At 33.0% G+C, this 18,224-nt stretch overlaps 1 protein-coding gene and 1 pseudogene across 1 annotated transcript; both read right to left on the bottom strand.

Moving 5' to 3' along the window:
- Positions 1–1,754: 1,754 nt before the first annotated feature.
- On the bottom strand, positions 1,755–5,934 carry LOC132614851 (8-hydroxygeraniol dehydrogenase-like). Its single transcript, XM_060329403.1, has 5 exons — positions 5,698–5,934; positions 3,777–3,890; positions 2,476–2,986; positions 2,200–2,353; positions 1,755–2,113 (listed from the first exon to the last, which is right to left on the bottom strand). The coding sequence occupies exons 1-5, from the start codon at positions 5,793–5,795 to the stop codon at positions 1,911–1,913; spliced, it is 1,080 nt and encodes a 359-aa protein (XP_060185386.1). The 5' UTR covers positions 5,796–5,934; the 3' UTR covers positions 1,755–1,910.
- Positions 5,935–13,364: 7,430 nt separating this feature from the next.
- LOC132615949 (8-hydroxygeraniol dehydrogenase-like) lies at positions 13,365–16,167 on the bottom strand (annotated as a pseudogene).
- Between the last annotated feature and the right edge of the window lie 2,057 nt (positions 16,168–18,224).

Genomic DNA, 18,224 nt, shown 5'->3' with positions numbered 1-18,224 from the left:
TTTATGGGTACTCGTGCGTCCGAGTACGAGGGTCAAATTACTTTTAATTTTCGACGTGATGAGATGTTTGGGCAAAATATTCTTCAGGTTCTTTTAAACAAAAATTTACATATGTGAAAACTACATAAATAACACTATAATATAACTCAGAATGTGTCACTACGAAAAAATCTCTATTTTCTCACTGAAAAATGTTCGATGAATATTTTTCACTGAATGTCGGTGGGAAAAATCTAAATAATAGTGTTTTTACACGGAAAAACAGGAAGTCTCTCAGCGTTTCAGTGGGAACCTTTCCCACCATGCGTTTTTCCAGTGATCTGGTTCGGTGGGAAAATCATATTTTATAGCATAAATTTCCATATCGACGGGAAAACCCTTTATTTCTAGTAGTGTGTGATAATTTATATATTTTAATAATACTAGAAAAAATCGTAGTCAATGAAAAATCCTGTTGATTCTCCAAATACTTATTATCGTGTGGTATGAAGTAACATAAGAGTAGTAGAAAGGAATGGTATGTAATTCCCGAGTCCGTTGCATTTTGCACCCTTAATGTATGTTATGTTTTGTGATTTACACCCTATCCTATTTTATTTTATGACTTGCACCCTAATCTCTTCAACTTTTTGCAAAACTATAAAATTACTCTCTTTTTTTTAAAATTTTTACTAGGGCAAAACTGGAAATACAAATAATAGATCATCTTTTCTCATATTTGTTTATTTATTTTTGCGTACAACTTTTCTGATTTTTGAGATTGTTCTTTATTTATTATAATTCTTTTGGGTATTTGTAACTCCCGACCACCAAATTCATCCTTTGCAGGAGACAAACAGTAGTTGCACAGTGCTCCTTAGTGACGAAAACTTCCAAGCTACTGATTAAAGTTGGTGGCCCTTTTCACTACACTTCCTCCCTTTTCCTTGGTGCTATCCACAAATCCAGAAGAAATTGAGAACCAAAAGGCTTATAAAACATATTAAATGCATATAAAGTGATGAAGCTACTAAGCAGACCCAATAGTGCATAAACTATATCCGCCAATTTCTTTTTGGTTCCTTTTGTTGGTTTTATTTTAGCTGCATTAACCATATTTATCATCATATCATATGTACATCCAAGATGGGAATTTCACTTATCAAAAGCATTAATCTGGAGAAAACCTCATTAGTTCTAAGTACCCTAATCCTAGTTGTCCCTGAAGTTTGCGACATTAAAAACTGCAGAAGTCATCAGAGTTTTCTTTAAATTACAAGAATAAAATCAAAATGTAGATTTTACTTTTTTTGATAGGCATCCTAAATGGAATCTTCAAATTGAAAACCTTCGTAAACTGATTTCCAGATATAATTGCGCTGATAACTCAGTATAAGTTAGCAGAAGAGCAAAGAAAATGCCAACTGAATGTTCATGAAGTTTATAATAACTCCCAACCCCACCGGAACCAAAAGAAGAAAAACTCACTAAATTTGCAAAGAAAGCTCTAAATTCTCTCATTCCTTAGAGCAGAAAATCGAGGGTAATCATAGTTTGAGCATAGGCAACCTAGTGAACCTATTTATAAAAGACCAGTAAGTGCATGAACTTACCTTGTAGTCATCTTGTTGAAGAAAGATGTTATTACGTCTTAAAATTTGAACTCTCTTTTCTTATTTAATGTTTTATTTTTTGTCTTTTGTATTTTCAATTTTGCCCCAATGCAATTTTTTTTAGAAAGAGTAATTTTATTGTTTTGCTAAAAGTTGAACGGCTTAGAGTGCAAGTCATAAAATAAAATAGGATAGGGTGCAATCACAAAACATAACACACATTAAGGATGCAAAATGCAACGGACTATGTAATTCCCTCATGAACTCACCATTTTCTTGCCTAAAATACAAACACACAGCGAGAACAAAAAGTCTCATCTAACTCTTGTTCAATGTATTGCCAATGTCAAGCACAAAACGATACTTCACATCCGATTTCACAAGACGCTCCAACGCTGTATTCACGTACTCCATTGGCACGACTTCAACATCTGGTGTTATGTTATGCTCTGCCGCGAAATTTACCATCTCTTGTATCTCCTTCACCCCTCCTACGGCACTCCCTGCCACTAGCTTCCGTCCTGTTTTTGCACATTACATGCACTTGTGTTATCAAAAAAATTCAGTTTTAATCAAAAGTTGTGTTTCGTCGATCAAAGGAACATACCTAAAAGCAAGGGAAACACGGGCAACTCCAGTGGTTTTTCTGGCGCCCCAACCATCACGAGCTTCCCGTTAGTTTTCAACAAATTAATCAGTGGAGAAAGAGGGTGAGTTGCAGAGACTGTGTCTATAATGCCATCAAGTGATCCTGCTGCAGTCTGCTCATATGTACACATACAAATTAAAATTAGTGGTGTAAAGTCATATCAGACGCACTAGTTTGAGATTGAAGCATAGTTGATTGAGTGATCGAGGTAAGATCAAAAGTTACAATATTCACCTGCATTTGGTCAGGGTCACGGCTGACCAAAAATGAGTCCACGCCCAAACGCTCAATTGCTTCCTCTTTCTTACTAAGAGACGTGCTGATAACAGTCACATTGGTTCCGAATGCCTTAGCGAATTTCACAGCCATATGGCCAAGACCACCAAGGCCCACAACACCGATGTGCATTCCAGGCTTGTCAAGTCCATAATATTTCAAAGGGCTATAGGTTGTAATCCCAGCACATAACAGAGGAGCAGCTTCCATTGGCAAATTTTCTGGCCAATTAACTGCAAAGTGCTCGTCGACAACCATGAGATCCGAGTAACCTCCATATGTAATGGTTCCATCAGAGTAAGTAGCATTGGCTGTTGTTATCAGACCGGGACAGTAGTTCTCGAGATCATTGCAACAGTTTTCGCATTTGCTACACGATCCTACTACATATCCAACGCCTACTTTGTCTCCGACTTTAAACTTCTTTACCTTGTTACCAACCTCAGTTACTACACCAACAATCTCATGCCTGAAAAACAATTGAAAATGGCAAAATTTTGATCTCATTAATTCAAACTATATTGGTAATTGAACGACTACACCTCATAGTCGACTTTAATCAACTCGTACTCTAGTAGAACAGAGTCACAGACCAATAGAGAACAAAAATAAATTACCAGTCCTCTGGCCCCTCCATCCAAGTATTGTACTTTTGGTGTTAAGACAACACCTGCTCAAGTATTTACATAATCTTTTTGAGGGTCAAAATAACTTACCATATAGTTCAAATTTATGTTGCTCGGACCTTCCAAAAATGGTGCGGCACCATATTGGATTTTGGAGGATCCGTTACGCACCCGACAGTATGTTTGAAGAGTCTAAGCAATATAGGTCGATCCAAACAGATAACAAAAGAAAAAGTAGGCAGATTAGGATATTTTCACAAATATCAACATGTTTGTAGTATCCCCGGCAGCAATCTGAATGCCAGTAATGAATATTTCTTGCAAATTTAACAAATAAGTGGATACTTTACTAAGTGGTGGAATCAGGAATTCTAATAAGAGAAAAGAAGAAAATGCTAAAACGTCACACGTGATTCCAACCTATAACTTAAAGAATCTTTTCAATCACTTTAGAATTACACTAGAAAATCCTTATGTAAAATCGCTTCAACACTTGTTGTACATATATATACAAAATTTTATTACCTACATGCACAGTAAAACTTTCTTACGATTATGTATATGCCCCTAGCCTATTTTGCACACAAGGAACATAAAAATAAAAAATAAAAAAGCAATAAAGTGTAAAGTTACCCAGGTATAATGGGATATACGCTGTTGCCCCAATCATTCTTGAGCTGATGAAGATCAGTATGGCAAATTCCACAATACAATACTTTGAACTGCACATCTTTTTCACTTGTTGCTCTGCATGCACCAATTTCAATCCAAATTAAACGTCTAGAGGAGCCTAAAATACCCTCAAACTATTAGAATTAGTGCAAAAATACCTTTCATCCACCTTTGAGCTCCCAAATACCACCTTTGAGCTCCCAAATACCCCTATTATCCACCTTTGAGCCCCCAAATACCCCTGACATCCACCTATGAGGTCTAATATATCCTTATTTCTAACAGCCCCATGTTGACGCCCAATTTTGTCTATCCTTTCGTTCAATTTACATCGTTAAGCTTCTATTTTATTAGATTATTAATTGTATTTTTTTATGACAACTTGTAGTCAAATTTCTTGATGATCTCTATTACTATTATTACTATTACTACTACTACTACTACTATTATTGTTATTAATATTATTATTATTATTATTAATAATATTAATAATAATAATCTTGAACTTGGACGGTTTTTTCAAACAGATTCGGGTCCAAACTTCTGTCATTTTGTTCTTGGCATATTAGATGAAAAGAGGAAAGTTTCGATTTCGCAATTAAGGCGGATATTAAGCTATGATTTTTATGATTACTAGTAAGAAATTAAGGTGAATGAATTAAGGAAATAAAGTGGAATGGAAAAGAGAAGAGAAGAGAAAATCAAATTAGAATAAATGAAAGAATATAAAAGGCACAAAGAAAGGGATTTTGTAGACGTGGAATTTCGACGAGAATCGGGGAATGTTTGATTTTAACGAAATTTAGAGATGACGGGGTCTTAGGAATTTTGAGTAAATAACAATGAGTTATGGATATTTGGTTTTGGGGGTAACCTGATGCCTTTAGGGATTTTTAGTTAGAAAGGGATTATGGGTTGGGTAGAAACTTTAGGAAATGGGTGAAAAATTTATTTGGTTTATTTGGGGAATATAGTAATTTCAAATAGATTTTCTCGATTTTCATAATGATAATAAAAGTAAAGGGACAAAATATTTTGGTAAATAATTTTATCACTTGTAATAGTAAAGTAATTATAGAAACATAACAACAACTATAAGTGTGACGCTAATACAAAAAATATGTTTAAATAAATATTTATAGAGATACGAATAGGATTAACACTGCAATAAGCCAGAAGGAGAATAAATGCATGAGTGATTTTTTTTCTAGTAAAACGAAAAGGTACTAATAATAATAATAATAATAATAATAATAATAATAATAATAGAGATCATCAAGAAATTTAACTAAAGGTTGTGATAAAAAAAAATATAATTAATATTCTAATAAAATAGAAGCTCAACAATGTAAATTGGACGAAAGGATGGACAAAATTGGGCGTCAACATGAGACTGTTAGAAATAAGGGTATATTAGACCCCATAGGTGGATGTCAGGGCTATTTGGGGGCTCCAAGGTGAATGACAGGGGTATTTGGGGGCTCAAAGGTGGATGGAGGGTATTTTTGCACCAATTCTAATAGTTCGATGGTATTTTAAGCCCTTTTCCGCTATAAATTTGAAAACCCAAAAATCCATAAAGAAGAAAGAAAGAAAAAAGTGATAAAACGTTGGAGAAAAATACTCACTCGGTCCCATTTTAAGTGTCTTACTTTATATTTTGGTTTGTCCAAAAAAGAATGTCTTTTTCTATATTTAGTAAGTTGACAATTCAAATATCTATATGGCAAATTTATAACCACAAGATTCAACAGATATTTTAGTACATTATATACATCTTTAATTTAAAAGTATTAGATTCAAAAATCTCTCTTTATTTATTAAACTTCGTGCCTAATCAAATTAAGACATTTAAATTGAAACGGGGAGTAATAAAAAGTACCTTCTTGAAAAATTGAACGGAGAAAGAACCCCAGAGGTGTCTCTAGCTGCCCATCCAAAGGCCTTAATTGGGTGTTCATTCTGATGTGATTTTTCCATTTTTTAGGTGATTTTGTTTAGGTACTAACTGATAGACTAATGTACCATGTAGCAATAATTGCAATAACAAGAAAGAGAGAGCAATATTATTGGAGTACCAAGAAAAAAGAAGTGCTGGCTAATGCTGATAATATCAAGGTTGCTATTCCTTATATAGGCCTTTTGAGTGCAAGGAGCCAGAGGACAATGCATGTGTAGCATGTGAAATGTGAAGCAAAGCCTATCATTCAATTCATTTGATATTTGCACTTTTGGTCCCTCTGACTTTAAATGTTTACAAATTAAATGAATTGTTAAGTGTTTAATTATTCAATTATCATTTTATTTTGTTAAATTTATAGCATCATCCTATATTAAAAGGTAATATGATTTTAAAAATAGTCTAAATATCAACCCGGGGGTTAAGGGAGGGATGTCAAAACCTTATCCATAAAAAAGTACATATTTCCAATATAAGGGATCAAAACATACATTTTATTTGATCGGAGGGTAAATGTGCTTAGATAAATACTATAGGGATCAAAATCAAAATCTATAAATAATTGAGGGATCAAAAGCAGCTTTTCAATTTTAGGTATGGGAGAAATTTCTTGTCGAAAGCGCTTTCCCCTCAACATGTCCAACCTGCGCAAGTTTAAATGACTTTGGATTGATCATGGGTTGATGATCAGCAACAAATAACAAATAGACTCGTGGTGATGTTCAACCTTGACCCATGAAAATATCCAAATTCAACCCCTAAAAATATTTTTTTGATATTGTACTGCCAATTTAGTCTTGTTTCTAATAAGTGACGCATTCAAATCACCATGGTAAGAATGTTATAGTCTCTCTTATACAGTATTTAATTCATTTAGACACAGCTTATTTTTGCCCATGTAAATGTTAGGCAGAATTGATTCATTGATCAATTGGAAAAGGGACAACTATACTCCTGTACTATCGGAAAAGGGTCAAACATACCACTCTTTATACTTTGGGTTCAAATAGTATTCCGCTATTATACTATTAATTTAAATATATTCCTCCTCCGTTAAAGTTGTCCAAGATGGATATCCAATCCTACGTAGGATTAATATTTGATGTGGTGGATGTTACGTGACATGTCATCTCACCACCCCTAAACCATTTTATCCCTCCCCTTTATTTGTTTAAAGTTGTCCAAAATGGACATTCAATCCTACGTAACACTAACATTTGATGAGATGAATGCTACGTGGCATGTCACCTCGCCACCCCTAACCCATTTTATCCCTCCTCTCTATTTGTTCTCGATCGCTCAAATTTCCTTTCCCCTCCACCACTATTACCACCATATGGTTTAAACAAAATGATATCTTTGGCAAAAATCCAGTTCAAATGCAGTGTTTTGCCCAAGTTCCAGCGAATTTGATGGGCCAATTTAGTAGCCTTGCGAGAAGAAGATGTTAAGAGCTCTTTTGACATTTCTTTGAGTGGTGACCTTTTTCTTTTCTTTTATCTTTGTCTTTTGTTTTCTTTTTCTTTTTCTTTTTTCTTTCCTAAAATTTATACTTGTGAGTGTCCTCTTTGTCCCAATTTATTTGACACTTTTTACTTTTCGAGAATTAAATTTTTTATTTTAATCGTGTGTTTGAACATAAATTTTTTAAATTTTTTAATTTTTTTTACATATTCGAAAACTAAGTAAAAAGTAATATAAATCTCTATAATTAATAATTTAAAATATTTAAAAGACATATAAAAAAAATTACAATCACAGAATAATTTGTTAGACTCTTACAAAACAAAAAGGGATCAAATAAATTGGGACCCAGGAAAAAATTAGGCAAGGGAACTTTTGGACTGGACTCGTGAGGGGAATTGACTTTTCTTCGACTGATGGATTTTGCTTCTTTTTTCTTTTCTTTTCCTTCCTTTCCTCTTTGGAATGGTCTCCGTAATATTTTCACCATACAAGTGTTTTTACATTTGATTTTTCTTACGGTTTTAACTTTTCTTAATAGCATGCAATTTAGTTAGTTCTTATGTAGATGAATCATGAATAAACTTCTGTATTACCGGAGCTTTAATTATTTGGCGGTAATGATGGCAATGGAGAAAAGAAATTTTAGCAGCGGAAGAACAAATAAAAGGGAGGTTAAAATTAGTTAGAGGTGGTGATGTAGCATGTCACGTAGAACCCACCTAATCAAATGTGAGTGTCATCTAGGATTGGATGTCTACCTTGAATAACTTTAATGAAGGAGAGAGGGGGTATATTTTAACCAATAGTATAACAGAAGTGATATATTCGAATCCAAAGTATAAGGAGGGGTATATTTGGCCTTTTTCCGTTTCTGTCTAAGTTCAATCATATTTGTTTATTTACCACCTCTAATTTTAAGCAAAAAGAATCTACATCAATCACACAAGTGAAGCCTGGACACCATATTATTAAATTGATAAAAATATTTTTTTTCAGAACAGTACAAGTAAGAAAATATTATTTTTAAAAAAAGCTAACCAAGAAAATCTGGAAAATTGGACACCATATGATTAAATTCATGATAAAAAGACTTTTTTATAAGAACAGTACAAGCAAGAAAACATTATTTTTTAGAAAAAGCTAACCAAGAAAATCTAGAAAATTGGACACCATATGAGTAAATTGATAAGAAGATTTATTTTAAGACCAGTACAAGCAAGAAAACATTATCTTTAGAAAAAGCTGACCAACAAAATGACATTTTGTATCCGCTCAATTTAAGAAAAAAGCTGCCACACGAATTGGATGGACAGTTGTTTGGATTATTGCACTTGTTGTAACAGGTACCCATTAATCTGGACTGGATACGTCTCTCTTGTTAACTAGATGATAAAAGTCATAATTGATATAAAAAATAATATTATATATTCTTTTTGTTTGTCTAAAAAAAATATATTTTTATGTTTAGAATTTATTTAAATGATTTTTTTTATCTTTAATGAAATAATTTAAATCCATACATATATCTATGATTTATTTTAGATCATAAATTTCAAAGATCTTTCATTTTTTTTTTAAATTTCATGCCTAATCAAATTATGTCACATAAATTAGGACAGAAAGAGTACCTTTTAGTAATATAATTATGGAAATTTTATTATAGAAAGTATTATAATTCAAGTAATTGAAAATGTCAATAAATTATTTTACTTAGTCCGCTGCTCCCATATATGACTTTCTTGATTTAGTTCTCCAATTGAAAGATTTTAAATGCACCTTCTCCTATCAAGTTTCATGTCATCATCTCTTTCTACTCAACAACACTGAAAAGTATTTTTAATAGTTAGCATCTATTGTAGTCTTAAATTTTTAAGTATGGACCAACTTCATCATTTAAAAAAATAAATATATGTATACGTTTCTTGACCGTTTATATTTCTTCTTCTTGATATTATTCCTCATTATTTGTGTGAGACATATGTCTAAAATTAGTGCATTTTTATCCTTACCCAAAGGTATAAGTATTAAAAAACTTTGGTTTTATGACTTTTTTAGCGATTTTTGTGTTAAATTTAAATCGTGATTTCTTTTTTTCTGAATTTTTCTTCTTTAAATTTTTTCTAAGTGTACCTTTACCATTTTTTGAACTTATTATCATTATTTAGATGCCCCATTAATTTTTTTCATTTTTTTTTTACAATTGTCTCCTACTTCACGTGGGCCTCATCTTAATTTTTTCTTCTAATTCTTTATATGGACTTTACCTTAATTTTTTTTTTAAATTTTAACTTTAACTATATTAGAAGAGTGGGCGATTGACGACCAAACCAACTCTTATAATATAGTAGATAGAAAAGAAATTCATAAAAAACAGTACTCATCCATTTAAAACGTGGGATATGTCTCTAATTGTTCATCTCAATTCCACACAACTCCTGAAAGTAAAAACTGTGCGATATGAAATCACTAATTATTTTATCTGGTTTATTTGACTCTTAAATAAGAAGGTGGAACATCAATCTCAAAGTGATACGCTATTAGGTCATTCCTTGAACAGAATCTAATGTAATCAAGAAAATAAAAAGAATAAAAAGAAAGCCTACTAGGCTGCAAACTAAAATATGAGTATCAATTTATTCCACCTCCAACTTTTGGCACATTATTACCTCCTAAACTTGGAATCAAGCTCTGCATCATCATTTACATAAACGACTAATTCTAAATTGCTTTCCTAATCTGTTATTCCATCTGTCCTAATCGTGTGTGATTAAATAATTTTTTGTCTTTACTTTCCAGAACTATATATATGCTTAAGGGCATGTCAATTTTCCAAAAAGAGAAGTTCAAAATCTTTTTTCGAGAAAAAAAATCAAAGCCGCTTATTTATAAGTTATAATTATTTAAAATAAATCTCTATGATTAACATTAATCGATAACCACATGAGAACTGTAACTAACCTGGAATATATGATATGGGAAAGGTTAAATTACTCTACCATCGTAAGAAATATTTACGCTATTAAAGTATATAACTTAAGCAGTCCTACTAAATATTCAGCTTATTTGTGGGATATATATCTCTTGAATTTGGTTGAACTTGAAATAACATCTCTATCTAGCTGGTTCACAAAAATCTTGTGAATCAAGGTGGATATATAATTTGATCTTTGACTATGTGTGAGCATTTTACCTGTACAGTGGCTGCCAAAGAATAGTCGATGTATAAATATTTATGGGAAAAAGTAGTAGGTCATATGTAGACATGGTGTAATTGTGTAAATCAAGTAATACTAGGCTCTAAGTCTTATGGGATAGCTCATGATCATAATACATAATAGGCGGAATCCATTCGGAGACATCAGCAGTGGGCAACATCTTTCACTTAGACACCTCAACTAAGCATTATTCCATTTAAATGCAGTAGGTTTCCACTATGTCATTTAGACATGTGAAGTAGGCTTCTATTGTATCATTTAGACACCTTTTCGCTGAGTTGACAAGTTGCGCGAGTTTCACACCAAACAGACACGTGAGCAGCTTTAGTTAGTCAAAAAAAAAAAACTCTTCTTTTCCCACTTTTCCCCCAATCATTCCCCAAACATAAACTCCTTTAATGGAGGTTCTAAAACCAAATATAAATAAAAGATAATTCACGTACAATACTATAACTTTTCTCGATGAAATTTTTCTTTTTTGAAATGTAATCAAAATAATCTCATTAAAAATAGCGAGAAAGAAGGTGAAAGGCAAAAGAAAACATAAAAAAGAACAGCATATAATTAAGGAAGAGAAAGATCCTTCTTTACGTGTAAATAAATTACTGTCCTTAATAATGGCAAATGTTAGCTTAGGTCAATTGGTTATAATTTTCTTAACCACTAAGAGGTCGTGGGTTTGAACCAAGCGACATCACTTTTTTCTTATAAAAGTTACGTGATCCATAGTGTCAAGGTGTGTCACTTAAAGAAATATAACCTTAATTTTGTCTTTGCCTTGTAATTATATAAACATGTTTAGTAAAAAAAATTGACGAAGCAGTGTCACTTAAGACCTTCGGCATAAGGTAGATCCGCCCCTGGTGACCATCACCATAATTACCAGTTGTTTTCATCCTTTTCAAATCTGAAAAATCACTACCATCATCTCTTTCTTTTCTTTTTTTAATCCAACAATTTTCACCACTGTTACCTTGTTCATCGGAAAAAAGGGAGACCACCACCACTTTCTCTTTTTCTCTCTCTCCCTCCCTCTCTTCTACTAATGATAAATAAATTTATAATCACGAAATAATTGGATCTAAAAATAAAAAATCAAAAGAAAGAAAAAAAAAAAAAAGAGAAAGAAGAAATTGAGTTTAAGAGGGAAAAGACGCCGACGGGGGATTCCAGGAAAAGGATAAGAAAGGGGGGAAGGAGTAGTGGAGTTTAGTAAATACCTTTTTTTATTTTCTATTTTTTCTGAAAACAAGTTTTCTTTTATTTTTTCTTAAAATTTATTTCTAATTATTATTCTGAACCCAAATGCCACATATCCTTTTTTAATTAGTCATCATGTCACGTCACCCGCGAGTGTGATACACACTTTGTAATTTTAGCTGATTGTCAAAAAGTGAAATTCGCCGTAGTTTGCATGCTCAATACATACAAGTCTTAGTTGATGTGTCTAAGTGAAAAATGTTGTCCACCAAAGATGTCTCCCGATGGGGATCTGCCTATATTTTATTAGTATGGTAAAATTCATGTTATAAGATGATTCTGAAACATTAAGATGTGTCAAAGATATACATGTGAAAACAAGAAGTAGAGGCGGATCCATCACTTGAAATTCACGGGTTCTAAAATTTTTAGCATATACATTTATTAAATAATTAATTTTTCAACAAATTTATAGTATATGGACTAAAGTTATTGAATGCTGCCGAATTCATACTAGCTCTGCCTTGACAAGAAGCCTGATCTTAGTTCTTGTTCAATGTATGGCCGAAGTCGAGCACAAAACGATACTTCACATTTGATTTCAAAAGACGGTCCAAAGCTGTATTCACATAGTCAATTGGCACTACTTCAATATTTGGTGTTATGTTGTGCTTTGATGCAAGGTCGAACATTTCTGCAGTCTCTTTCATTCCTCATGTGAGACTTCCAGCCACTAACTTCCTTTCCACATTTTATACTTGTCTTAGCAATTTTTGCAACTCAAATCAGAAGATGCATAAATAAAATTATCGGGTGGTAAACAAAGAATTCCACGCGAAAAGTAGAAAAGACAAAGATTTTTTTTATAAAGTGTCTGATATTCTTAATGGCGTGAGCATGTTGGAAAAAATCGTGTTGGTTTGGCCCATAGTAGACAATATCACATCATGTTAACAATATCTTTGAATTGTGTTTAACCTAACAATTGATATCAAAGTTAATGGTTTAGCGAAACTAATATGAAGATGACAGAGTGTAGCATAGGGTCCGACTTAGTGCTTTTGTTAATCTACATGCTAGTTTGCTTGGCTTTGGTGGCCATCAGGGGCGGAGCCACATTGGCTCCAGGGGGTATCCGAACCCCCTCGGCAAAAAATTACAGTGTATTTTCAAAGTTAAAATTATTTTGTTATGTATATATAGTAGATGTTGAACCCCCTGACTTCTTCGTGTATTTACCTTTTAGAATTTTTGAACCCCCTGAACAAAAATCCTGGCTCCGCCACTGGTGGTCATAATCTCCAAATTAGCCCATGATTGATTAGTCATGTAGAACTTAGTTCAAGGGGAAGATTATTGGTTGTGTGTGAATAATGTCCCATATGAAAAATAGAAAAAAACTATTTGTAGAGTGTTAGATACTCTTAATGGTGTAAGGCCATTTGGGAAAAATCGTGAGTGCTTGGTCTAAAACAACCAATATCACATCATGTTAAAAGTAATTCTCAGTTATTTTAGTCCAACAGAAACGTACCGAAAATCATGGGAAACACGGTCAATTCTAGTGGTTTTTCTGCGCGCCAACCTTCACAAGCTTCCCATTAATTTTCAACAAATTAATCAATGGAAGAAGAGGGTGAACTGCAGAGACGGTATCAATGATGCCATCAAGTGAGCTCATTGCAGCCTGCTCATGTAAATTACATGTACAAAGGAAAATTAGTACTATTATTCTTATGTCAAAGTCCCCTTAGAATTTGAGTTTGAAGCATAATTGATTGTTTGACCTGCATTTGCCAGGGTCACGGCTAACAGAAATGAGTCCGCGCCCAAACGCTCTATCGCTTCTTGTTTCGTATTCACAGATGTACTAATAACAGTCACTTTGGTTCCGAACGCCTTGGCAAATTTCACAGCCATATGACCAAGCCCACCAAGGCCCACAACACCAATGTGCATTCCAGGCTTGTCAAGTCCAAAATATTTCAAGGGCTATAAGTTGTGATCCCAGCACATAGCAAAGGTGCAGCTTGCATTAGCAAATTCTCAGGCCAACGAACCGCCAAATGCTCGTCGCTGACCATGAGATCGGAGTAACCTTCGTACGTGATAGTCCCGTCGGAGTAAGTAGCATTGGCTGTCAGTATTTGACGTGGATAGTAATTTTCGAGATCAGTAGCACAAATTTTACAATCGCACCATGATCCTACAATGTATCCAATGCCTACTTTGTCTCCAACTTTAAACTTCTCCACCTTGCTACCAACCTCGGTTACAACACCAACAATCTCATGCCTAAAACAATTGATCAATAACTATGATTCAGTCTCAAACAAATGAGGGGCGGCTATATCAATCATCATTTCTTCATTTTAAACCATTTCACATCATGATCATACTAAGTAGGCGTTTGGCCATAGAAACTAAAAAAAATTTCACTTTTTTTGGAATTTTGGAGTTAGAGTTGTGTTTGGTCATAGTTTTTGCAAATAGTATTTTGTTGTTCAAATGTATTTTTTCAACAAGGTTTTGGTTGTTTTTCAAATTTCAAATACAACTTCAAGTTTTATTTGGAATTTTCATGACCAAACACTAATTTTTGAAAAAAGTGAAAAAAATTTCGAAAAAAAGTAAATAATTCTTATGGCCAAACGGGTCCTAAATTAAAAATATATATCAATTTTTTCAGTTGATATTGGCAAAATTTGGTCTCTAATTCAAAACTATGACATGTTACCTTGTTTCACCTTTACAATTGCAAGATGAAGGTTTTTGAACATCTCATACTCTGACTTAAATCACTAGTGGAACAAACCAACATATATAAAATTAACCTCCATCTACCCTAGCATTTATTTGGTTGGGGGGTTGGGGGAGGAGGGAAGTGGGGTTGGGGTTGGTGGTGGGGGGGGGGGCTAAAGACAGCTTTTGCTCTAGTATTTATGTAATTTTCTTTAAGAGGCAGTTTGGACATATTTTTTTCTTTTTTAAAAAAGAAGAAAAAACAAAACCGCGTTTGGCTAAATATTAGAATGATTTTTTGGTATGTTTTTGGAAATAAGTTTTTCCAATTTTAGTTTTTTTTTTTTCACTCAAAAAATTTCAAGTTTTTCTCAAATAAAATACTGTCCAGAAGCAACTACAACTTCTGAAGACCATACTTCAACTTTAACTTCAAATACTACTCAATTCATGTTCAAGCGCCTACTTAATATTCCAAAATATTCACATCTTATCAAAGTCTAAACAGATAAACAGGAGGAAAAAGTAAGCCCAATTTAGTACGGATCTTTCATAAATATATTTTTGTGGTATTTCTCTTAGCAGTCTAAATGCTAGTAACAAATATCATACCAAACCTTATGTTCTCGAAAAATTGCAAACTTTAGATTAGTGGCAAAATAAAAAATTCTAACAAGAGAAATAAATTTTAAAAAATACTAAACTATCGCACCTAAAATAAGAACCCGTGACTTAAAGCAAATTTGTCAGTCACTTTTGTTTGACAACATAAAAGTTTCTCTTATAGAAAAGGATTGAGCAACTTTTTATATATATAAATGTTCTTTATCTATACGCACAGTAAAATTATCGAAGAAACGATATATGCTCTGCGCCTGTTTTGCGAATAAGGAACATAGGAAAAAAAAAGTTACTTCTCTCTGCCAATTTATGTGAGACGCGAGTCAAATTATCCAATATTTGGTGTGAATTTTTGAAATTAATATATTTAGAAATTGCATAAAAATAATTAAGAATCATAATAATTAGCAATTTAATATATTTAAAAGGTATATAAAAAATTTGCAATCAAAGAAAAACTCCTTTTAACTCTCTAAACGGTAATTGTGTCACATAAAATGAAAAAGAGAGAGTAATAAAATGTTAATTTACCCAGGTATAATGGAATATACACTGTTGTCCCAATCATTCTTGAGCTGATGAAGATCAGTATGGCAAATTCCACAATACATAACTTTGAACTGCACATCTTTCTCACCAGTTGGTCTGCACCCAAAAATCCATAAATAAAGAAAGCAAAAAAAAAAAAAAAAAATCAAGAAAAGAATCAATAATACCTTCTTGAGAAATTGAAAGGAGAAAGAACCCCAGAATTGTCTCTAGCCGCCCATCCAAAGGCCTTTATTGGGTGCTCATTTTCATATGATTTTTCCATTTGTTTTTTTTTTGGTGATTCTTGAGTTTTGGAGTGATGGCTACTGTTTCAGTGAGGTTGCCATCTTTACTATTTAATATAAGGGTGAATCCTTACTTTTTGTCGTCCTCACAAATCTTTGATGGAGCCTCCTAGAAGAAATTCCTAATATATCCCAAAGCTTCGGCTGTGATTAGGAGTGTACATGGACCGGGTTAGTTCGGATTTTTCAAATACCAAACTAAACTAATTGCATCGGGTTTATAAATCTATAAACCAAACCAAACCAACAAAAGTCGAATTTTTCAACCTCGGGATTACTCTGAATTTTTCGGGTTTTTTCGGGTAAGATCTTCTATAAAACGTATAACTTTTACTTATTTAGTCCTAGTAAGTTACGACTATTTAATTAAGATACTTTTTGAGAAAATAACACAAAATGTTAGATGAGAGATGGCATTGTACTAAAATATTCAACAAAAAAATGTAAACAAATCGCATAAAATAAAATAATCATAATTTAAAAGTACTAAGTCATGCTATAATAAATACGGCTAATGTATAAGGCATATAGAAAATGATCATAATCTAAAAGTACTAAGTCATACTAAAATAAGTACGGCTAATAAATATTAATTATATGACTAATATTAAAGAAAAAAGAAAATTAAGTTGTATATTTTCACTGTCTAAACCAATATAAAATTAAAGAATAGATATCCAATATTATTGTCAATCCTAGTGTTAGAATAGAATTTCGTTTGTTAGCATTACTATTGATTTTATTTTTGTTGAGGTTTATTTGAGTTACTAACATTTATGAGCTATAAAACTTATTGGACCATTCAAAATTTTAAATCCAAGCTTGAAATAACATGTTAAAAGATAAATGATTATGAAAAATTTTAAGAAATATTTATAAATTACATTATTAATTTTTAATTTTTTTTACATGTAATGTCGGGTTGGTTTGGTTCGGTTTGATTTTTTTTTTTTACGTTAAAACCAAACCAAACCAATGGTGGTCGGAATTTTCTTTTTAAAAGCAAACTACTAGTCTGATTTTTTTTTTTGTTTGGTTCAGATTATCGGTTTGGTGCGGTTTGTCGGTTTCGTTTGTACACCCCTAGCTGTGATGTTATCTTAAAAAGACAACTTAGATTGTGAAGATTAGTACAATGAGCTATGTAAATGGTACCTTGTACTTGGTTTTATCTCATACCATCACCATTGGCTTCTAAATAAACACGTGTATTTACTAAGGAAATCACTATTGTGTATTTCTTCCTCTGTCCTTTTCATAAAAGACAACAGTTGTGCCCTTATCTATTTCTTTTTATTTTTTTTAATTTTTCACTCGGTGCTCGGTATCCGTATTGAAGCCCTACTAAATTCAGATTCTTGCCACGTAAGGCCCATTCAGGGGAAGCTGTTACACCTCGGAACTTTGGGTTGCTGAGCGGTGAAGGACTAACGTAAGTTAAGGTGTACCTGATGTCCCTACAAGTAAGAAGGGATACTTGAGAATCCTAACGTAAATTTTCAGAAAAGTTAAAGGCAAGGGAGAAAAGTTTGTTAAATGAATCTTCACCGCAGTCCTGCAAAAAGGGGGTTTGACGGTCGACCTTTGTACCGTCGAACAAGTCGATGCCCCGTCGATGGCGCCGTAAAAAAAAACTGAGCTGGAACGAAGACCACTCGACGAACAGGTCGACGCTCCGTCGATCAGTTCGACGGACCGTCCTTCCCACCGTCGAATAAGGAGAAATGACAGATTGTTCACTGGAAATTTAACGACTTCGACGATCAGATCGACGCTCCGTCGATCCGATCGATGCTTCGTCGATCGTACCGTATAATTTTGTCGGGACAGATTTTAAAAGTTGATATAAGGACTTCAACACATCCATTTCATTTCATTTTTTCTTCTACACATCTCAGGAATTCTCTAGAACCTTCTGCACACCCAATATACATGAATTCATGAGGAATTGATGATCAACCTCATCAAATCAAGAGAAACAAATGTAAGAAACACATCAAAGTTCATCCAAGTCAAGAAATTCCATAGAAAGTGGAACTAGGGTTTTGCTCAAGTGAAGTATTTCCACTTAAAGCCCATTCCCACGCTATCAAAGTTAAGTTTTATGGTATTTACATATTATTTAAGGTATTGAAAGGTTGAAGCACTTGGATTATAGAAGGATATAAGAAGTGGGTCATAAATGAGTGAATAGTGTCATTATTGAGTAGTAGCTTGGGGTGAATTATGAATATTGGTATGTTGTGATTGTAACTTTGTAAGTATGTTGTGAACGACATTTAGCACATGGAATAAGTATTATATGTGAGAAAATGCAATAATGAATTATGACCATGATTATGGAGAAAGTGGAGTGGAATGGCGAAAT

This window comes from Lycium barbarum, chromosome 10 (genome assembly GCF_019175385.1).
Source record: "Lycium barbarum isolate Lr01 chromosome 10, ASM1917538v2, whole genome shotgun sequence".
In the NCBI taxonomy this organism is placed as follows: Eukaryota; Viridiplantae; Streptophyta; class Magnoliopsida; order Solanales; family Solanaceae; genus Lycium; species Lycium barbarum.
Note: the sequence above shows the minus strand (reverse complement) of the source record. Positions and strands in the feature narration are given on the sequence as shown.

What these genes read in the sequence shown, in the direction of transcription:
- LOC132614851 (XM_060329403.1), bottom strand. Translation starts at nt 5,795, where the DNA reads ATGGAAAAATCACATCAGAATGAACACCCAATTAAGGCCTTTGGATGG. An exon ending in GTATATCCCATTATACCTGG is followed by an intron (nt 2,987 to 3,776) that starts GTAACTTTACAC and finishes ATTGTTTTTCAG; the next exon opens with GCATGAGATTGTTGGTGTAG. An exon ending in GTGACCCTGACCAAATGCAG is followed by an intron (nt 2,354 to 2,475) that starts GTGAATATTGTA and finishes ACATATGAGCAG; the next exon opens with ACTGCAGCAGGATCACTTGA.